At 42.0% G+C, this 23,701-nt stretch overlaps 1 protein-coding gene across 4 annotated transcripts; it reads right to left on the bottom strand.

The window, feature by feature from the left end:
- Positions 1–5,527: 5,527 nt before the first annotated feature.
- TRIM6 (tripartite motif containing 6) lies at positions 5,528–23,701 on the bottom strand. 4 transcript variants are annotated; one of them, XM_043905723.1, is made up of 8 exons: positions 23,575–23,701; positions 15,281–15,770; positions 14,689–14,784; positions 13,785–14,015; positions 9,179–9,201; positions 6,963–7,063; positions 6,674–6,700; positions 5,528–6,472 (listed from the first exon to the last, which is right to left on the bottom strand). In XM_043905723.1, exons 2-8 carry the CDS (start codon positions 15,701–15,703, stop codon positions 5,910–5,912), a joined length of 1,464 nt encoding a protein of 487 aa, XP_043761658.1. In that variant the 5' UTR covers positions 15,704–15,770; positions 23,575–23,701; the 3' UTR covers positions 5,528–5,909. The 4 variants fall into 4 exon arrangements, with proteins under 4 accessions (XP_043761658.1, XP_043761647.1, XP_043761666.1 ...); XM_043905712.1 differs by having other exon boundaries at positions 23,501–23,674; XM_043905731.1 differs by having other exon boundaries at positions 23,571–23,664.

Raw genomic sequence — 23,701 nt, forward strand, 5'->3', positions numbered from 1 at the left:
GCTGCCTGGAGAATTCCATGGACAGAGGAGTCCAGAAGGCTACAGTCCAAGGAGTCACAAGAGTCAGACACGACTTAGCAACTAAACCACCACCACCATACAAACACACTCTGTGACAAATAAACCAGGAGCTTTTGGCCTATCTCACACTCTCCATCTTTTTTGAACATGCAGATCATAGGAAACAGGCAAAGGTGAAAGGATATGGTGTGCATTCCATTGAGTGATAGCCAACTACACTTACCTCCAACTAAACAAAGAGATGCTATTATATGTATTTCTCTTCCAAAGAGAAAATTTAAGTACAGGGAAGAAATCAGTATTCATGTCTGATAAACCTGGTAACATATTGATACTTGAGCTTGACCTTGAAATGATGAGCTTATCATAAATTATGAATGAGAAGTGAAACATATAATAGCACAACACAAGGTAAATATATAGATCTCTGCAATAAAGGAAGCTCCTGGAACACTTCCAGCACATAGTAACAGGTACTTAAGATTTTCATAGGGGTTGTACAGGCAGATATCCATGATTGTTAAAGGCCTTGATCACAGCTTACATTTAGACTCCATCTTTTACATGGGGAGTAGCCATTAGATGTCTTGAAGCAAGTAGTGTACAACAATTATTCTAGTTAGAATGATTGTCTGTGAAAGTTTATTAGTACTTGACTGAAGAGTCTGGTGCTAAAAGATTATTTATATTCCAGAAGTAGAATGGATCTAAATATAATAAAGCCACAAAAAATCACTGATATTTATTAAGCATTGTTTTATCCCAGGGATTATAGTATGTAGGTTACATGTTATATATTCTTTATGTAGGAAGTAGATATCCACTCTAGGAAGTGGATGCTACCTCTGTTCCACACATAAGAAAAGTGAGACACAGAGACGTGAATCACCTGTCAAATTTCACAATAAACAATTTGATAGAAATGAATTTAAAATCTTTTGACTTCACTACCTACAGTTTGCTTACTTGTGAAGGGAGTCATGAAAGTTTTAAGGGGTTACATAGACAGGGTTTCCATGGCAGAGACGAGGCACCCCTGATGTTCCCACTTTAAAAGGCTACACTTAGAAATAAATGACATTGAAAAAAGAAACAATTTATTGCTGGAGGGCAGGGGGTTGCAGTAGTTGGTATGTGGAAGATTCTTCAGTTGATAGAAATGAACATATTTCATCAATTATTTCCTACTAAACACTTTACTTCATTCATGAGCTTAATCATTCAACAAGTACATTTTGAGCAGTGACTGTATTTCAGGCATCATACCAGGTGCCTGAGTCCTATTTGGACAGATGATTTGAGAGCATGGTGGATATGTAAGTAGACGAATTTTGTAAAATGTTCCAGGTGTAATGGACCCAGATGATACTTCTGAGAAGACAGCCATGGCTATCCACCTTTCACAGAATGAAGAGAAATGAAGCCAAACAATGAATACCCTCTTCTTGGGGTTTCTGAGAATATTTAAGGAATATCTTAAAATATCTAGCTCAGTGGCTAAGGTATATTTTATGCTCATTATTTCTTCCACTCCAGCTCCTCCTCTTGGTACCTCTGATTTATCATTCTGGGGAGGAAAATTGTCTCCTAGTTCTCATATCTTTCAAGATTCCCTAACTGTTTCCTCAAAGCTCCTTAAAATGTCTGGTACAGGGTAGGTGACCACAGTCTCCTGCCATTTTCAGGGCTCCTTTCATAGTTTTCCAAGAGGAGACTATAGTCTAAGTAAATATGTTTTCTGTTTTCTCATCTCTCATCTAATTATTAGGATATTTGTCATTTATTGAATTGTTTCTCATTATTTACCCCACTTCAGTATCCTTCATCTAGCCCCTACATGCTCTCAACATCCCTTTCCAGATTCCATTCCCCACATCTGTTATCACCAATCAGATCTGCACCTCTGGTCTTTACCATTCCTTGTCCACATATACCAATAGTTTCCAAGAGTCCTGTCCCTGCTGGCCTGTCTGGGACATGACACTAGCCTAGTCCTTATCTGCATCTTCCCTTGTGGCTCAAATGGTAAAGAATCTGCTGCAATGCAGGAGACCTCTGTTTAATCCCTGAGTCGGAAAGATCTCCTGAAGCGAATGGCAACCCACTCCAGTATTCTTGCCTGAAGAATTCCATGGACAGAGGAGCAGGGCGAGCTAGTCCATGGGGTCTCAGAGTTGGACATGATAGAGCAAGTAATACACACACATTCCTTCCTTGATTCTGGAAAACAACCCACTCAACAGATGTTGAATTCACTCACCAGCCTTCGGCTGAGACTATAGAATCAGACAAGCAGGAGATCTGTTATGTGACGGGTCAGGAGTAGGGCTGTTTATCTTCCTTTGTGGAGCCCTTGAGGGAAGCACATCAGGACTCCAGGGACAGAGCTGTCTCTACCAACTTCACCCTCTTCCCAAGAGGGCTAAATCTCTATAACCATTGCCAATCTGCCACTCTTTCTTCAACTTCTCATTTTTGCTCTTTTCAGGTTGTTCTGATATGAAAGCCTTTTCCACCTAATCTAGCCTTGCTACAGGCTCATTTTAATTAATATGAAATCTATTTTCAACAGGAATATAAATAGTTGCAATTTGACAGCACCAATTTTTCAAGTTTTGCTAGTCATGAAAAGGATCCCATTGAAGTTATAAAATATTCACCCCCTGAGTTTTTATAAGTTTCAAATTTGAGTCATGAATTATGTTTAACTATTACCTGAGGCAATATAAAAGTGCATGCTTAATGATTCACAGAAGAGTCCTGAGTCTTTATTAACTTGGACATTTGTATTTCGTTTCCCTGCCTCATTTAACTGCATTGAGTCTTTTCAACTTATGTTAATTTTTAATTTGATTGTGATGTATCTAGATGTAGCATTTCTTGTTTTTATACTCTGAAGTTTTTCGAGAGTTTTGAACATGTAAATTTACGATTTTTACCTAATCTGCCAGATTTCAGTAATAATTACTTCCAGAATTTTGTCTCATTCTCTCATTTCACTTTGGGATTCCAGCTACATGCAATCTTGTGATATGGTTGCATTATTATCAAAGAATCTTTTCACTTTTTCTTTCTTCTTTAGTTGGGTAATTCTATTAATAAATCTTAAGGTTAATTACTAGAAACACAATTACCTTGGTCAAACAATAACTGCATTTATATACTAGTTTTACTAGATATTGAAAATTCCTTCATAGTGATTGCACCATTTTTGATTGTTACTAGCAATGTATAGGGGCTTCCTTAATGGCTTAGTGATAAAAGAATCTGCTTGCAATGAGGAAGATGTGGGTTCAATCTGAGTCAGGAAGAGCCCCTGCAGAAGAAAATGGCAACCTACTCCAGTAAGAGCGTCTTTTTTCTTATAATCTTTCCAGCAGAGTGTATTGTCAAGCTTTTGAACATTTATCAACCTGCTAATTTACCAAATGTGGTTGACCATGTACAAAAATGGCTGTCAATCATTGTTCCATCTGCTGTACACACATGCCACTCCCCTATACATGAGCAGCAGCCTACTCTCCAACCCCCTGAATTAGAGATGGCCTTGTGAGTTGCTTTAATCAACAGAATGAGTTTGAAGTGATGTGTGAATTCCAGGGCATATGGACCTTGCAGCTTTCATTTGCCTTCTTGGAACCCAGTAGCCATTCAGAAAGCTTAGAATAGATGAATAAAAGACCATGTGGACAGAGATCACAATAAGATCAATCAAGGAACAACAGCACATGTGACTGCAAAAGATATAGAACAGTGAAAGCAAATCTGGAAAAGAACAAAAGATAGAAATCTTAATACTCTTATTTCAAGATATATTATGAAACCACAATAACTGATACATATGATACTGATATCAAGATAGATAAGTAGATAAATGGGAAAGGACAGAATCCAGAAAAAAATTCACATATATATGATCAATTGAGACATGACGAAGCTACAAAGCCAATTCATTGGAAAAGGATGTCTTTTCCACAAATAGTGCTTGGAATGATTGGATCCATATACAAAGACATGGATTTTGACACATACCTTGCACTATTTTCTTTTTTAAATCTCAAAGCGGTTCATAGACAGTATAAAATCTAAACTTCTAGAAAACTAAAGAAAAATTCTTTGCGACGTTTGGTTAGGAAAGTTCTTAGATAAAACATCAAAATCAAGATCCATAAAAGAAAAACTTGCTAATTTGGACATTATTAAAATTAAGAACTCATCCTCTTTGAAAGACTCTTAATAAATAGAGTAAATAAATAGGAAAGACAAATATTAGGAGAAGATATATGCAAAGCATATATATAATGAGAAACATATCAAGAATGTATAAAAAACAACTCTCAAAACTCAGTAATGAGAAAATAAGCAACAATTAAAGTCACAATGAGATACCTCACTACATACATCTATTAAAACACATAAAGGGAAACAAAATCAAGTTATAGCAAGGATGCAGAATAACTTCTACAATGATAAAAAAGATATTAAATGGTATAATTACTTTGGAAAATAGTTTGGCAGTTAAAAAATTAACCATATACTACCATATAACTGAACTATTTTACTACTGTGAATGAGTGCATGGGTGTTAAGTCGCTTCAGACATGTCTGATGCTGTGACCCCATGGACTCTCTAGCCAGCCAGGCTCCTCTGTCCACAGGATTCTCCAGGTAAGAATATTAAAGAGTGGGTAGCCATTCCCTTCTCCAGGGGATCTTCCTGACCGAGGGATCAAACCCAGGTCATCTGCATGGCAGGCAGATTCTTCACCTCTTGAGCCACTTGGGAAGCCCATTATCATTGCTATCTATAATGTGAAAGACATTAAGATATTTAACATTATTTTTTTGAACTGTCTTCAAAATCTCAGTGTGCAACTTATACGTATGATACACCTCAATTCAGACAAGTGTTCAAGAGCCACCAGAACCTCTTGGCTACCATAATGGACAGCCAAGCTCTTGATATTCAACTCCTTGATATTTGTTTCCATCCTTACAGCCACCTCATTGTAATTTTACAGTTGGCTCAAAAAGCATACAGCACCTGTTTACCAAAGGCACTTATACACAAGCTGTTCATGAACATAAAGAAAAGGAGGTATGGAGAAACTAGAAGAAATCATTCTCTTCCTAAAAGTGCTTTATATTGATTATTTTCTCTTTACATTTTCCCCACATTCTGGCAGAAAAATCTGTATTGGATTAGTCATTTTCCTCTTCTCCCCTGTTTTTATTTCAATGCATTTATAATCATTTTTTTTTCAATTAGTACCTAAGATTTTTAAAATCCATGAAGTATGCAGTGAAAATTGAAGTTAGAACCTTTCTTTAAATTGAATTTAAAACCACCAAAATTAATGTTTTAGCATTCAATCTTATATACTTAAACAAAAAAAACACTCAATGGATTTTAGCACTCAATTCTATGTATACTTACACAAGAAACCCAGCAATTTCTTTGCTCATATATTGCATTTTATAAAAGCTGACAACAATGTTACAGGAATATAAAGTTACAGGTCAATTTTATTTCACAAACAGAGATGAAAACAGAACCTAAACAACATATGAGCAAAAACAAATCCAGTATTGCCTATGAATAATAATAGTGGTTTATTCCAGAAATTTGTGTTGGTTTTAAAATGAAAACAAATCAATATATATAGTCAGTAACAGAATAAAAATGACATGTAATTATCTCAGTAATTATAGACACAACACATGTTGAAACTCAATTTTCCATTCAGTACATAAACTGACATCAGACAGAACAGTATTTTCTAATACTGCATCAACAAAGAAAAATCTTCACCAAATGGTCAACAGGAAAGAAAGGATAAACTGAGATGAGGAGAGGCTTGGAGTACAGTGTATAAACTCACAAAGTTTTAAGAGCTTGGGCGACGCAGAGTCATCGGGAACACACAGTTGCAAGGATTAAAATACGGACAAAGGGTTGTAGGAAAGTAATACTTAGAGAAGGTGTAGATGGGGAAGCCATGGTTGGTGACATTGTAAAAGGAGACTGTGCCGGCATCATAGTCTAAGAACACCCCAATGCGGCGAGGGGGCACTGTCATGGATAAGAGCAGGGATGTGGACGATTCCTCGTAGGCTCTATATTCATGCTTGTGATGTAATCCAATCACCCAGTACCCACTTTGAGGCTGGTATCGGGAGTAAACATTCCGATTGTTTGCAAACTGGTTGAAAGAGAAAGCAGGTCCCACTGAATCACTGCACACCCCCAGGATCCAGTCAGTCTTCTTGGCCACATCTACCTCCCAGTAATGCTTCCCTGAGGAAAAGTGCCGAGAGCCCAGGACACCACAGCCGTAATGCTCTTCCAGATGAGACCCGGACAGCTGGGCACCCACAAATCGCACCTGCCTCCGGTTCTTAGACAGGACAAGATTTAAATTAGCCGTGTGTGGATTCAGGGTCACGTCCACTGTGGGAGAAAAGTACAGCATCAGCAGAGGATGGGTACATGGTCTTATGACTCTGAGAAGAGCAAACGTAGGTTCTGAGTGGAAGGAAATGGAGCTGGGTGGTTGTGGGGAATAGGGACACCTCATATCTGAGAGTGTGTGTGGCTATGAGTGAGGATATAAGCACAGGTCAGCTTAAAGAGGCCACAGTTTCTACTTACCCCAGTAGCTCTGGACATCTGTCAGCTCTGTAATGACAAAGAGTCAATCACACCAGCAGTCTCAGGTCTGCTGTCTCTCTCTTACCTGGGTGAGGGGAGTGTCTGGGAATTCGCTACGGCTGTGAACTGGCCACTTGATTCCCCTTTTGAGTATGAACCCCATCTTCCTCAGCATATTGTGTCTCTCCCTCTGCCACTGTCCCCAAATACCAACTATGCCCTCCATTCTTTTCATTTCCTACTACTACCATGATCCCCCATCCAAACTCTGTTCCCTGAAACTCCTCACCTCTAAACACTCGCAGCATCTTTTTCAGATCTGGAGCTCGAAACATACTCTTCAGCTTGGTGGGGAGAGCCTCTGGCTTCTTCAGGGTCCAGAACTCACTCCTAGAGAGAAAAGACATTACAAAACTCCAACACTGCTAAACTTGGGTGCCTCTAATTCCTGTGGCCCAGGCCCACTGGTGAACTTCAACATTCTTTCCTGAAGAAAATTAGCATCATTTTGCAAAGAGCTCTGGCATAGGAGCCAGAAGACCTTGCTAAAAACTAGCTTCTCACCATATGTGTACATGTTGAAAAGACTTTCATGCTTTTTTTTATGACTGTGTAGTACCTACATCTGGGTTTCCCAGGTGGCACTAGTAGTAAAGAATCCGCCTGCCAATGTAGGAGATGCAACAAACACAGGTGTGATTCCTGGGTTGGGAAGATCCCCTGGAGGAGGGCATGGCAATCCACTCCAGTATTCTTGCCTGGAGAATCCCATGGACAGAAGAGTCTGGTGGGCTACAGTCCATGGGGTTGCACAGAGTTGGACATGACTGAGCACAGAGTCACAAAAACAGTATCTCTATCTGTCTCTGTATCTATATTTATGTATTAATATCTACACCACATCTTCTTTATTCAGCCAACTGATGATCAACACTTAGGATGCTTCCACATCTTGGCTATTGTAAACAGTGCTGCAACGAATACTGGGGTGCATGTATCTTTTGTATAGAATGGGGAATATGGCCAATATTTTATAATAACTTTAAATGGAGTGTAATGTATAAAAATATTGATTTACTATGTGGTATACCTTAAACTAATATACTCTTTTGAATCAAATATACAACAATTTTTTTTTAAGTTGATAGAATTTATCCCTCAAAGCCTCATTTTGGTTTCTTTATTTGGTTTGTTGTTTTGTGAAACAAAAATTTCCCCTTCTTTGTCTGCATCTTAGAGACTGTATGCATGCTAAGTCACTAAGTCGTGTCTGACTCTTTGCAATCCCATGGATTGTAGCCTGCCAGGCTACTCTGTCCATGGGATTCTGCAGGCAAGAATACTGGAGTGGGTTGCTATTTTCTCCTCAGGGGACCTTCCTGACCCAGGGATTGAACCCACATCTTCTGCACTGGCAGACAGATTCTTTACCTCTTGAACCACCTGGGAAGCCCAGAGACTGTATAATATTAAATAAAATAATGGCTGGGAAATTTTTTGCTACCTCTAAAAAAGACACAAAATATTTAAAACATCAGTGACTTTTAGAGAGTCTACAGGTATCTGTGTGGACAGGCAGGACATCAGGACCTGCTATGGGGCCTTCAGAGTTATCAGACGAAGGGTTGCCTCTGAAGAGTCTGTAGTTTAGGTCTTAATTATCTTACAGATGCCTATGGAGAAAGACCTGCAGAACAGTCCCTTAGTCTCTGGGAATGTTACCTCAGTTGGAGAAAGGAAATGTCCTCACCTCCAGACTGAGAATGAAAACTTCCAAAGGGACAATAGGCTCCACAGGTCACATGTCCATAGGAGCCTCAAGATACCAGGTATGTGGGCAACTTTAGGGGTCACCTTGAAGAATGAAATTCTAGAGTATGTGATACAGAATATGTTCTTGTTCCAGGGCCAAAGTCACTTTTTTCAAGACCTCAGTCTATGTTTTTATTATAACTGAGAAAAATGGTAGTCTGAGGAAAACTTGGTAGCAAGGTACAGATTGTTCCAAAGCCAAGAGAGAAAGGGAAACTTAAGCAGAGGTCCCTAGAGCTGATTCCTGAACTCCGAAAAAAAAAAAGCAAATGGGAAATTTCCCTGTAATAAAGTATATGGGCAAAGAAAATCGCTGTGTATTTTTAGGTAGCTATAAAGTATTGGAATCAGGGCTGGAAGCAGGTATAGACAGGTTTGTTCTATCACAGGGTACAAGGTAAATCAGTGATACTGTAATCCTTGATTAAGGACACCACTGTCCTCAATTTGTGACCTACCGCAACCCAATTTCTCCTAACACAGAAACCAAGCCATTCCCTTTATTCTGAAGGACCCCAAATTCTCATGCTAAGCAATTCAAGACACCACAGTCCTAAATCTTCCCTGCCTGGTGACCTTTTTTTCCTTTCTCATTAACTGTAAGATAACTCTACCATAGGAGCATCCTACCCCTCCTCACAGGGTATAGGAATCTCGCCAACCCAAGGGAACCACCTCATGTTCTACACATACCTTTTCGCAACATCACTCACATCCTAGAAAAGAAAGAGAGAGGTTAAGGAGTAATAGACCTTGTCCTCTACTAAACCACATCCATGCCTATCATCCCACCCTCACCACCCCATGATATGTTGGGGATAGAGATATCCAGTATGGAGGCCACAAAGTAGAGGTAAGAATTCAAAGCAGACTCTCCCTGAGGCCCTATCCAGGCATATCAGGAAATGATTCAACTCATGCCATAGTGCATTTATTTTTATAACTGTGTGTGTATGTGTGTGATGTTATATATGTACATCATCTATTATTGGCCAGGCACTGTGCATGGTCCTAGATGCTCTTACATGACTAAGTCCTAATTTCTGTGATCTAGAGGCTTACATTCTGGTTGCTGAGGATACAAGACCTTAAATGAGGCTGTTTCTCAAATCCCACCTCCCCTAACCCTCTATGTTGCTTTGCTTTGTATTTTTCTTGATTTCAACACACACACCTGTTGATGATGCTCACATTTCTTTTATATACCCCAGTACATGAGCCACAGGGTTCCCTAGTGACTCAGTGATAAAGAATCTGCCAGCCAATGCAGGAGACGTGGGATCAATCCCCTGGGTCAGGAAGATCCCCTGGGGAAGGAAATGGCAACCCATTCCAGTATTCTTGCCTGGGAAATCCCATGGACAGAGAAGCCTGGCAGACTACAGTCCATGGGGTCACAAAGAGCCGGACACGACATAGCAACTAAAACAACAGAAGCCACAGGAACCAGTTTCAAGATGTCTGAAAGAAAACTTACTTTTTCTGCAACCTCAAAGTCTTCTCTGTTCCTTTCCATGTTTTTCAATGACATCAACATTCAGTCACCAATTGTAGGCAAAGTAGTGTCTTAAAAACTGATATTCACCCCAACATCCCATCTTAAACCAAAGTAGTCCATTTCACACCCTTAACTTCTTTTAGCTACTGCTCTTTACTATCATCACTACCACTGCCTGATTCATTTGAGTAGAATTATCTCATGGCCTCTTAATTGATCTTCCTAACTTCTGCTCTATACACTTCAATTCAGTAGAAGAAAAGGCCAATGGTTTGATCTGTGCAATATAAGAATAACTATTTTCATAGTAGTGGAGCTATTTTTGGTTGTATCTTGTAAAAACACAACTCAAACTGGCTTGAATATGTAAAGTGGCAGATGTAGACTCAGGTTTGTAACAATTTTTATTTTGGCCATATCACACTGCATGTGGGATCTTAAGTTCCTTGACCAGGGATTGAACCTGCACCCTCTGCAGTGGAAGCACGGAGTCTTAACCACTGGACTACCAGGGGAGTCCCAAGACTGTATTAATCTTAAGGCATACTTATTAATGTGTGTGTGTGTGTTAGTTGCTCAGTTGTGTCCGACTCCTTGCGGCCCCATGGGCTGTGGCCCGCCAGGCTTCTCTGTCTATGGGATTCTCCAGGCAAGAATACTGGAGTGGATTGCCATTCCATTCTCCAGAGGAACTTCCCAACCCAGGGATCAAACGCTGGTCTCCTGCATCCCAGGCAGGTTAACCGTTTGAGCTACAGGGAAGTCCTAAAGACACTCAAATGATCAAGTCAGGGTGCCACTTCATGCCTCTTCCTCTTAGCTTAACTTTATTCTCAGGGTTCACATTTTGAAACTTGAAAGCTGCAGGCACGTATCCAGCTGTCAAATCTTCATGCACAACAATGTTAAACAGATAATGGAAAAGAGAAGAAGGAAGTGTCTGTGATGGGCAAGTTCTATGAAAATTGACTAAGATAACACTCTAGTTAAAACGGCCATTGGGTGTTTTGGGTAGAAGAGTCGAGCGGGTTCCTCAAATAACTATTAAACAAACTGATTATCCATTTGTACTTATGAAGCAATGTTTCCAGTTTGAGGACACTTGTAAAGGGGTTAGAATAAGTGGGGTTAGAAGGAAGCATTAGGGCAGCCCAACATCAAAGATGAAGAAAAAAGGAAGAAGAATAAGCTAAAGACATGAAACCAGAAGCAGTGAATGAGGAAAAGCTCCAAGAGGTGGAAAACAACTACCCCATGACCCCATGACCCCAATACGAACTACCCGATGATCCCAATACAAACAGAGCTAACGGAGGTGATGGAATTCCAGTTGAGTTATTTCAAATCCTAAAAGATGATGCTGTGAAAGTGCTACACTCATTATGCCAGCAAATTTGGAAAACTCAGCAGTGGCCACAGGACTGGAAAAGGTCAATTTTCATTCTAATCCCAAAGAAAGCCAATGCCAAAGAATGCTCAAACTACCACATAATTGTACTCATCTCACATGCTAGTCAAGTAATACTCAAAATTTTCCAACCCAGGCTTCAACAGTACGAGAACCGTGAACTTCCAGATGTTCAAGCTGGATTTAGAAAAGGCAGAGGAACCAGAGATCAAATTGCCAGCATCCGTTGGATCATAGAAAAAGCAAGAGAGTTCCAGAAGAACATCTACCTCTGCTTTACTGATGATGCCAAAGCCTTTGACTGTGTGGACCACAACAAACAGGAAAAATCTGAAAGAGATGGGAATACCAGACCACCTGACCAGCCTCCTGAGAAATCTGTAGGCAGGTCAGGAAGCAACAGTTAGATTCGGACATGGAATAACAGACTGGTTCCAAATAGGGAAAGGAGTATGTCAAGGCTGTATATTGTCACCCTGCTTACTTAACTTATATGCAGAGTACATCATGAGAAACGCTGGGCTGGATGAAGTACAAGATGGAATCAAGATTGCCGGGAGAAATATCAATAACCTCAGATGTGCAAATGACACCACCCTTATGGCAGAAAGTGAAGAGGAACTAAAGAGCCTCTTGATGAAAGTGAAAGAAGAGAGTGAAAAAGTTGGCTTAAAACTCAGCATTCAGAAAACTAAGATCATGACATCTGGTCCCATCACTCCATGGGAAATAGATGGGGAAACAGTGGAAACAGTGGCAGACTTTATTTTTGGGGGCTCCAAAATCACTGCAGATGGTGACTGCAGCCATGAAATTAAAAGACACTTGCTCCTTGGAAGAAGAGTTATGACCAACCTAGACAGCATAATATTTAAAATCAGAGACATTACTTTGTCAATAAAGGTCTGTGTAGTCAAAGCTATGGTTTTTCCAGTAGTCTTGTGTGGATGTAAGAGTTGGACTATAAAGAGGGCTGAGGGCCGAAGAATTGATGCTTTTGAACAGTGGTGTTGGAGAAAACTTAAGAGTCCCTTGGATTGCAAGGAGATCCAACCTTTCCATCTTAAAGGAAACCAGTCCTGAATATTCATTGGAAGGACTGATGCTGAAGCTGAAACTCCAATACTTTGGCCACCTGATGCGAAGAACTGATTTCATTTGAAAAAACCCTGATCCCTGATGCTGGGAAAGACTGAAGGCAGGAAGAGAAGAGGATGACAGAGGATGACATGGTTGGATGGCATCACCGACTCAATGGACATGAGGTTTGAGTAAACTCCAGAAGTTGGCAATGGACAGGGAGGCCCGGCGTGCTTGGGTCACAAAGAGTCAGACACGACTGAGCGACTGAACTGAACTGAACTGACTCCAATACTAGGGCCCAAAATTAAGTAACTAAATGATTATTCCACTAGCAAAGACAGCAAGAGGAAAGCAAGAAACCAAACAGAAAATGAGGAACAGCCTGAAGGTTTCAGAATGTCTCAAGGTACATCCTGCTTCAACTTAACAGTCACACTATTCACTCTATGAAGAAATAGCCACTCAGATTTCTGGATTTGACAGCTTGCACCCTCCCAGTCTATATACACACAGAGACCAGAGTTCTTTCTTTGTGCCTCAAAAGTTCTGTTTGAACGTCTATTACAACATGTTCAATGATTCTGTCCTAAAGAAGAGAGTCACAGCAAAGAAAGGCTGGTGATTACATAAAAAAAGCTCTAAAGTACTTGAGTTTGGTTGTGTATGCCTGTGACTAATCTGGGTGAAAGGAACCTGACCAATCCCAACAGAGCATAAGAGGTCAATAGTACCAAGACTCAGAAATGATGCTATAAAATATCACTCACTATATGAGATCTTTGACATAGTATTAAATGAACTTTTGTATCCTTTATATATAGGAAATAAAAATGAAACAATCCCTTAGCATTTGTACTTTTAATTATCCTGTGCTTTATCTATGGCTAAACCTTGAACTGTCTAATAGTGAAGAGGCACTATATGATCAAAGGAGATTTTTTCTTTTTTTTTTTTAGTTGTCTATTACTGCATTAAAATATCTATTTTCATTTATTTTTATTAGTTGGAGGCTAATTACTTTACAATATTGTAGTGGTTTCTGCCATACATTAACATGAATCAGCCATGGATTTGCCTGTGTTCCCCATCCAGATCCCCCCTCCCACCTCCCTCGCCACCCCATCCCTCTGGGTCTTCCCAGTGCACCGACCCTGAGCACTTGTCTCATGCATCCAACATGTTTCAGTGCTATTCTCTCAGAGGAGATTTTTTTTCTTTCCTCCACCAGGATAGGAGTCCCACATCAGAAGGGGAGAGTTATCTTCTCTTGGTATTGACTCTCAGATCACAGGCCCCTTTCCCATTCCTACCTGCAGGAGCTCTGTTGCTGACCCCTCACAACGGCGCTCCAGGTCTGAGATGAGCTCTCTCAGGGACTGGCTCTGCTGGACCAGCTCGACCTCAGCTTCTGCTATCATGTTCAGCCCCCTCCTCTCCTCCTCCTCCAGCTTCTTCAGCTGTCGCTGCTCCTCTTTGTCCAGGATGCTCCTCAACTGATCAAACTGTTTCTGGATCCTGTGTCTCTCAGGTTCCATCTGATTCTTAAGGAACAAGGGAAAAAAAGAGGCTGCTAGTCTGTTGAGCTGAGGGTCTCCTGTATAAGGGGCGGAGGGGTGGGGGAGGCAGGCTCAGCATTGTTTTCCTGGAAGGTCTCACTAGGATGGAGGAGCAAATCGGGGAGTAGGCCCTGCAGAACCTGCTCTTTCCTCCTGTTCTCCCTTCAGCTCTTCTCGGACCACTGGTCCCAGGCTGCCTTATCTAGGCTTCTAAGACAGAGACTTTGATTCCTGGGGGTGGTTCAGTTTCTAAACACCCTCTCTGGCCTGTCAGGACTTGGCATCAGCCTCCTCTTCTAGTTATCAATATTGATATAATGACTGGCCTGTGCCTGACCTATTTTTCCAACTTTTAAAACTATAGAACAAGGTCCAGAATCCTTAATTAAGGGCTGCCAATGACTATGGTCATTTTCCCATATAATTATCTTCAGAAACCTAGATTCCCTTTGATATGTTCATTTCTATTTCCCCTTCTCTCCCCCTTACTGTGCACCAAGAACAATACCCTTGTTTGGAAGGCTTGCAGTGAAGAACTGGGCAAAGGGAAGCTTATCTAGCCAAACTGGGAAACAGACAAAACTGGGTCTCCTTTGCCCTCAGCTCCCATGCCCTGGCTTGATTTCTGCTCCAGGACACCTTCAGAAGACTCTCTTACCTTCCAGGATGTCCTCTTCTCTCTGATAACAGCTGTTAATTTCTCAGCTTCCTGCTGCTCTTGCCTCAGCTTCTTCAGAGACTCCTGGAACTTCTCCTGGAAGAAACACATCAAGTCAGGTAGGGTCAAGTGTCAAACTGTCTCAGTGCCAAGACATGGAATGAATGGGGGAGAGATTACGCTGACCTCAGGAGATACCAAATGCCAACCCTGGAATGAAAAACTGAGAAAGTCAAAGTTACCTTTTACAAACAAGGGATGGAAACCAGTGAGAATAGGCACATTCTCTTTTCTGCAGGGGAACCACCTGACCATGAATCACTTTAAGTTCTTTACTCTCACTGCCAATATATCCCCTGCCCTCAACCTGTCCAGCCCCCTGCTGGCCTTCAGCAGCAGTCTCTACACATGCAGAGCCAATCGTGGCAAGCAAGAAAGAGACGGTCTCTGCTCTTGGTCAGAAGGGCTTTTTCTAGGTTCACCCTCTAGGTAAATGAGAAGACTACAAAGAAATTAGATTAGAGCATAAAGAAAAGTTAAAATCTACCAAGCAGTCTGTTCCTGCCTGTCTTCCCTCCACCTGGGCCCCCACCTGGTACTCCTGGGCTATCTCCTCCATGAGGAATGTGTGGTGACCACGGTGCTCCTGAGACCGCTCGCAAAGCCAACAAATGAGCTTCCCATCCTCCTCACAGAAAAGCTGGAGTTTCTCTCCATGGTGTGCACAAAGAATCACCTTCAGCTGCTTCCCTGAGCCCAACACCACCTCCCTGAGCCTCTCAGCTATGTTGGCCAGGTGCCGATTGGGCCGCAGGTTCGCAAGCCAGTAGCTGGTCTGGCACACGGGACACCTGCTCTGCCCATCTTGGCCAGGCACGGACTCCTTGTTGTTTGCAGTGATGCAGGCTTGGCAGAAGCTGTGTCCACAGTCTATGCTCAGGGGTTCGGTCAGGAACTCCAGGCAGATGGGGCAGGTCACTTCATCTTGGATGTCCACCAGGACTGCTGAAGTCATTGTAGCCACTTTCCTGGCCTCTGCCTGGCCAGCCCTGACTTCTAAGGTGCTTCCAGCGTTTAGAATCCTGAGTAGATGGGCACACAAAAAAGGGTTCAGGGTAAGAAATGAGGGAGACAAAGGGAAGCTGACTGTTCTGGATAAAGAGGTCAGGCACTGGGGTAATGGGAACGTCTCATTCTAACTTCAAACATGTTCTTTGCCCCTGCCTCACATTAGACATCAATTTGCACCCTCATTATAGCAATGAGGTCCGCATTATAGCAATAAAACAATTTCTTTTTACTCACTGGATAAAGGGACAATGAGATCCTGGAGAGAAGTGGCCTTGGGTGAGTCACCATCTGTTTAACCTTTTCTCAGCCCACCAACACACATCCTCAATGTTCAAAGCACCAGAACATGCTGCTGCCTCAGGATGCTTGCACTTGCTGTTCCTACTGCAAGGAAGCCCCTTCACCCTGGTATCCACATGACTCTCTGACTTCCTGCAACTCTCTCCCTACACGTTTACTTACCAGAAGGGTTTTCTCTGTCAAGCCTAGCTAAGGCACAGCCACCCACACCATCCTTCTCCATAGACTCAATGGCTTGATTTTTCTTTTTATCACCACCTAACACATTTCTTTTGGGGGGCTTCCCTGGTGGCAGAGTGGTAAAGAACCTGCCTGCCAATGCAGGAGATGGAAGTTTGATACCTGGGTCAGGAAGATCCCCTGGAGAAGGAAATGGCAACCCCCTCCAGTGTTCTTGCCTGGAAATCCCATGGACAGAGGAGTCTGGTGGGTTACAGTTCATGGGGTCACAAAGAATCAGACATGACTAAGCAACTAAACAACAATACGCATCTGTATTTGCCTGAATCCTCGCACTGGAATATAAGCTCCATGAGATCAGGGACTGTTTTGCTTATTACTGAATGAGTTTAGTGCCTGACACACAGGTCCTCAACTTTTGATGAAGAAAACTAGAACCTCCTCATCTCTCCATAGATGATTAGATCTTTCTCATCAGCTTCTTCACCTCTCTTTGCCATCCTGCTGGCATGGCTCTCCAGGATCTAATCTCCAAATTCAAAGGTTATCACTTATTGGGAAGACACGACCACCTTCTAGCAGAGCTTTACAAAGAGCCCTTTCATCTTTCACAGTCACTTTCCCAGAAAAACCCAAAGAAATGACAATGACCGCAATAAGGTGATGTCATATCTTTACAACCAACACTTTTATAACCAGTTGTGATTTCAAAACCACATTCCCCTGCTTTATCCCTCATAGGAAAACTATGAATAAATTATTTTTGGCCTTTTGATAAACAGAGAAACTAAGCGATTTTATAAAAATCAAACAGCTTATAAATCACAGAGTCGGCAACACTTCTCACGTCCAGAGTCCTAGTTCAAAGCTCCATCCTCAATCTTGTAACTTTAACCCCAAAGATGGGGGTGTGTTTGTGTTAGCACTTAGTTATGTCCAACTCTTTGCAACCCCATGGACTGTAGCCTGCCAGGCTCTTTTGTCCATGGAATTCTCCAGGCAAGAATACTGGAGTGGATTGCCATTTCCTTCTCCAGGAAAGATGGTGTTCAGTTCAGTTTAGTTGCTCAGTCGTGTCCAACTCTTTGAGATCCCATGGACTGCAAAGATGGTCTTATGGGTGCTCAAAGTCCGGGACAGACCTGGTGCTTTGGGGACAAGACTTCACCAGGCCTGTCCAAAACTCTAGCAGGCTTAAGGGGCCCAAGTGAATGGGAGAGGAAGGGACAGGTAGGCAGTTGAGGTCACATATGGTCTAGGGATAGGATAATTCACCGAGAGCAGACCTAGGCAGAAGTATGCAAGTGGGGTGTTTGGGACAAAGAGGTCTTATAGCATTTGGGGAAAGTATTTCAGAATCGCTAATAGGAGAAAAGGATAAAAATGGAGGAAAAAGAGGAATGAAGAATTGATGCCTTTAATAACATGGATGAGCTGTGAAAACATGCTAAGTGAGTAAAACCAGATACAAAAGATCATATATTATATAACTCCTTTTATAAGAAATGTCTAGGACTTCCTTGGTGGCATAGATGAGAACCCACCTGACAATGCAGGAGACACAGGTTCGATCCCAGGTCCAGGAAGATTATACATGCAGCGGAGCAAAGTCCATGTGCCACAACTACTGAGCCCGTGCCCTAGAGATCACATGCCACAACTGAGCTCGTGTGCTGCAACTACCAAAGCCCATGCACTTAAGAGCCTGTGCTCCGCAACGAGAAGTCACCACAATGAGAAGCCCGCACACCAAAACGAAGAGTAACCCTCACTTGCTGCAACTAGTGAAAGCCCACGCAAAAGCAATGAAGACCCAGTGCAGCATAAATAAATAAAATTTAAAAATAATCTGGAGTAGGCAAATCTACAGACACACAAAGTAGATTAGTGGTTGCCACAAGTTGGTGGGATGGGGAATAGAGAATGACTACTGATGCACGTAGAGTCACTTTGTGGGGGTGATGAAAATATTCTGGAATTAGACAGTGGTACTAGTGAACATCTTTGTGATTAAAAAAAAAAACACCTTATTTGTATACCTTGAAAGGGTGAATTTTATGGTATATGAACTGTATCTCAATTTTTAAAAATTATATGACAGGAAAAAAAAGAGGGAGAGGCTATCTTGTGACTTCTGGTTCAGAGCTCTCCCAACTCCACAGCTTTTACACAAGGCAGCTGTGGGAAAAGACCTGAGTCAAGCACAGTGCTGTAGTTGATATGGGGAGATAGGGATGGTTGAAATAAATCCTGTACAAGGAAGTGTACCATTCAGACTTTGAGCAGGAAACACATCCTCTTTTGAACACACAGCAAAGACAATCATTATTAATGCAAGCAAGTATGTACACATGAAGTTATTTGTTGCAAGGGACAGTGGAAAACAAAAAATAATCATAGAGACCATTTTCTGATTGCTTTTTATATGAGAGGCAATGGCTGAACTTTTTACAGGCATTATATAATCTAATCCCATAATAACTCAATCAGATAAATGGAATAACACCCTTTTGTTTTTTTTTACAAATGCAAAAAGTGAACTTCTTAAAATTCAATTACCAAAGGTCTCGGAATGAATAACTGATGAAGCAAAGGTTATAATCTAGTTTTATGCAAATCCAAACCTCAGTTGTTGGCTGGTCCTTAAAAGAAGAGAATGTTTCCTTTACGCACCCCCCACCCCCCACACCACCTACAAAGGCACTCAGACCACAAAGTGGCTCAGCTTGTTTCTACCCACTCCTGACTGGTGCTTGTCTCATTTTTCAGCTGTACTGATTCAGCACGATAGCTCCCTTCTTCTGATGTTTGAAAGCATCCTACAGCACTTCCTAAGCTATCTGCAGCTCCTTCTCCAGCCCTGCTGTGCTTCATTCCTCATGGCACATCCCTGGGACTCCATGCTTCCCTTTCCCTGACAGTGTGAGATGAGAAGAGAAGGCACTGCCAACTGAGGTAATACAGATGCAGCTCTGAATCCTGAATTTGTCGTCTCTGGTTCTGGAACACTGGGGTAATTCCTGATCTGAGATGTGGTTTTGTGAATTGCTGATGACAAGTCCTCCCTTATAGCACACTTGTCATAAATTACCTGAACCTGTGTGGAAGAGTCTCAGTAAAAACTGGCTGTCACTACATTTATACCATCATTGCTTGCCAGTCCTTTAGTGCTCTGCCCTAGTACCATGATGAAAAGAGCCTCTTTGATATTTTTACCAGGAACAGGGATACAGCAAAATCTGATGAATGGATAGCTCTATATAAATATTTGTTATAATGATAAATGCATCACTTTCTCATCCCTTTCAGATCTTCCTCCTACTTTTGGACCTAGGGGGAAAAAATCCACTATCTCAAATCATTACAAGATTTAATAAGATGTCATTTAAGAACAAGGTGAGAAAGCTGGACCTGGCCCAGTCTTTTTTCTGTGCCTCACATAAGAGTTAGTTAGGGAAGCTAGTAGCTTCTCTGATGAGACAACTCAAGATATTGGAACTGACCCTAACTTTATTTTTTGTCTGTGCTTAATATAGGTGTCCTCACTGAAAAATATCTTCTCATTCTTGAAAGTTTTCAGTCATTAAATTATAGTACTGTTGGTTTAAATCACATAATTTTAAAGACATTTAAAATTATTTGTTTATAGTATTCCAGCATTGAATCACTCATTGGAAACCACATGTTCCACTTGCCTATATAGGAATGGGCCTAGGAATCTAGTTTGGGTCACCAAAGAAGAGCCAGCTGACAAAGGCACTGCCTTCTTGAAGGTACACTACCTCTGATTCCAGCTGTGACCCTCATGTACAAGGTAGGCCACAGAGTGACTGAGAGCAGCTATAATTCCATAATGTTTCTTGACTGGCCCCCAGCAAAGGTGGATGTACACTGTGTACAACATGCTCAGTGTGGGCAAAATCTGTTAGCTAGGCAGCAGCAGGGAACTGATGGAGTTAAACCAAGGTATGCATTGTTTTGAAGAAACTAACCATTGCAAAAAGTTGCAAAAATTTCCAAATACCAGATGTTTCACAAAGGATACAGTGCATTCCAATCAACAAGATAACCACAGTGTGAGCAAACAACCAAGCACCTGTTTGCTCGCCATTTTTGGCAAGCTAGAGAAACCCATTCTATATGGAAGACCAAGCCTTCCATTTCATGAATAGCCATGCACCCCAGATACAAAATTTCCCTGATCCTGCTGTTCAGAAAAACAGTTTTTGAGAGTTTCTCCCTGTCTCCTTACTTGTCACAAGTAAGAAACACTTCTACTTTAATCAGTAGTTGGTGGTCCATTGGCGATGCACCCCAAGCAATATATCGACCCATTGAATCTGGTGACAGGTCCTGTAATTGACATTAATTTTCCCCTCTTGAGGGTGTGATAGGATTAAAAAAAAAAAATCAAGTTGCCTGTCAGTAGCAAGCCCTTACAGAAGAGCCTAAAAAAGTGCCCCAGACCAAGAAAACAATCTGTGAGATAAGTGAGTATAAGGCATTGCTAGGGATCTAGTGAGCTGAAACCATGACCTCAGTGCATATTACCAAACAATAAAATGGACGCACTGATATATACAACAAAATAAACCTCAAAAGAATTATGCAAAATGAAAGAAACTAGACAGCAAGGATAAGGTACTGTATGATTTCATTTATATGAAATCCTAAAAACGACAAAAAAGTCTACTATTTGAGAACAGACTAGTGGATACCAGGGCCCGGGGCTGTCAGAAGGGGATGAATTACAAAGGGACACAAAAAAGTTTGGAGGATGATGGAAACCTCCTGTATATATCATGACTGTATCATGACTGTGTTGTTTGGACAACTATATATGGTCAAACCTGATGGAACTGTAGGCTTAAAATTGCTAAGTTATTAAATGTAAATGACAACTCAGTAGAGCTAACAAAAAATAGAAGAAATACAATACGAAAAACTGAGGCTTAATTTTCTGATCTCCTGAACACAAGTTAGAAATGTGTTGTCAAGCACAGTAGCCACATGTGGCTACTGAGCACTTTGAGATGTGGCTAATTGGAAACGAGATGTTTTAAGTATAAAATACACACTGAAGATTTGGTAAGAAAAAATAATCTGGTAAGAAAAATTTGGTAAGAAAAAATAATCTAAAACATTTCATTAATGGATTTATAAATATTGATTACATTGCCTAAATATATTTATGAGGAGCATGAAGTTAAATATATTAAAATCAGTTTCTTCTAATGTTTTAATGAGGCCAATAGAAAAATTTAAATTATATATGTGGCCCTATAATTCTACATAACTTTTCTATCTAATGCTCTACTTGAGATATTCAAGGCAGAGTAAGATTCTTGAACAGAAAAGATTATGTAAGAGTTGATGTCTCTTGTCATGAAGTTGAACCTGGGGAAAGGAAGAAAACAGACTCAGCTGACATTCAGCTATAAAGGGTTTGAGTGAGCCCTGCCCACATCCCATTAGGCCCTTCACCAATGGCTACTGCTCAATGCATCCCAAATGACACAGGAAAAGCCGAGTCCCTTGTCTCGAGAGCAGTGTGAGCGGTAGAGAAACTAGTCCCGCTGTGTGAGAGCAGATACCAGAGCCTAAGCGGAAGAACTCTGAAGATCAAATTAGCAAATGAAACTGAAAGTTCTACAGTCCGGTCCAACTCTTTAGGACCCCATGAACTGTAGCTTGCCAGGCTCCTCTGTCCGTGAGAATTCTTCAGGAAAGAATAATGGAGTGGATTGCCTTGCCCTCCACCAGGGGATCTTCCCACCCCAGGGATCGAACCTGCATTCTCTTACGGCTCTCCTGCATTGATAGGCGGGTTCTCCACCACTAGCAACACCTGGGAAGCCCAAATTAGCAAATGAAAGAAGCCAAATCTAGGACTGGGTGGGACCAGTTACATAAGAAGCAGCCTCCAGAAAATGGTCAAGTGGTGTGCTAACTTGCCACACTGGAATCCAGAATTTCTGGGTCTCAGAGAGACCAATTCAGTATCTGCATTTTTATAAGATCTCAGGCGATTCGTATGCACAGTAGGTCCTCAGAAGCCCTGCCTTCTTCCCAGGTAAATACAATTTAGGGTGCAAAATAGGAAGGGGGGAAGGTGGGTGGGGAAGGACAGAGAATGAACTGATACTTAGATCTGAAACATCTTTTAGAATGAAAGCTCACAACTCGATATTAAAACGGCTTTCAGAGTAAAAGTCAGTATATCGGTATTCTTTCCAAAATTTTGATTTCGTACTTTTCTAAGGTAGGTATTGAGTTTGATTAATATTTTGAGTATTTACGATTTTTTCAGGCGCTCTCCTGTCTTTAAACTTCTGCCTCACTTAAACCTCACCAAAACTCTAGAATGTAATTCTGACGCTGTCCATTATATAGGTGGAAGAAGCTGAAGCTCCAGCAATAGGTAAGGGGCACATAGACTCTGGGTCTAAGTGTCCGAGGCTGACGCTGAGCCCAGGCCCTCTGGCCGCAGCTCCTATGCTCCTAACCACACATTTCTGTCTTCATTGACAGATTAAACGTTGTCTCTAATCTCGCTGAGCTCATTCGCAGTGAGGATGAGAAAGAAATAAAGATAAATGATCTGTATCATGAGCCCCACAAGGGAAGGGATCCCATTTCTTCTACCGCCCTGTCACTTCAAGTGACAGTAAGTGGTCCAGCCACAGAGGGCAGACATCTCCGGGTGAAGGGCACGTAGAGACTTCAGATAGTCAAGGCAAACGAACGGCTTTTCAAATAGTCTCTGAAGAACAGACAACGCTCACTAACAGGTCTTTTTTTTTTCCCCCCCCCCTGAGCTCAGCGGGGCGCCGCCCTGCCCGCTCCGGGGAAATTGCACGCAGCCCGCAGGTCCGACTGAGCGCGTCCGGAAGGCTCATCTCCCAACTCCCTCCGGGAGGAGTCGGGGCCTCAGGGGTGGGCGTGGGGGTGGGGCAGGATAAACGAGCTCACTTCCTGGAGCAGGAAAGTTGGCGATGGGGGAAGGGCTGCTGACCTCTGGATCCAAGCCAGTCCCCAGGTCGGCCGTTATTCCCTAACGTCATGCCCTAACAGGACTTTCAGAGGTGACTCCCCGACATCCTTTAGCTTCCAGAAGCAGGGTTTCATTATCACCACCTTGACACAGGCCACTCCCAGCTCCAAAGGTGTCTCTCTCTCACTCCTTTCCTGAACTTGCGTCGTCTCCAAACTGCAGAGGTCTCCCTCACTCGGCCTCCACCCGCGAACACCCCCAACCAACCTGTAGGACGGGTCAAACTCTGAACACTAGTGGGGACAGCGGCGGCTGGCCACAAAATGGATTCGCTCACCAACCTGGAATCTGTGACTTGGATCAGAGCCGAGGCTTTACAGCTGCTGCCGCCGCCACCGAGGCAGAGAGGCTCGGGGGAAGGGGCGGGGGCGGGGCCGGGGGGAGGAGATGCTGCTGATTTGTCCAGCG

The sequence above is a fragment of the Cervus elaphus genome, chromosome 1 (genome assembly GCF_910594005.1).
Source record: "Cervus elaphus chromosome 1, mCerEla1.1, whole genome shotgun sequence".
Taxonomy (NCBI): Eukaryota; Metazoa; Chordata; class Mammalia; order Artiodactyla; family Cervidae; genus Cervus; species Cervus elaphus.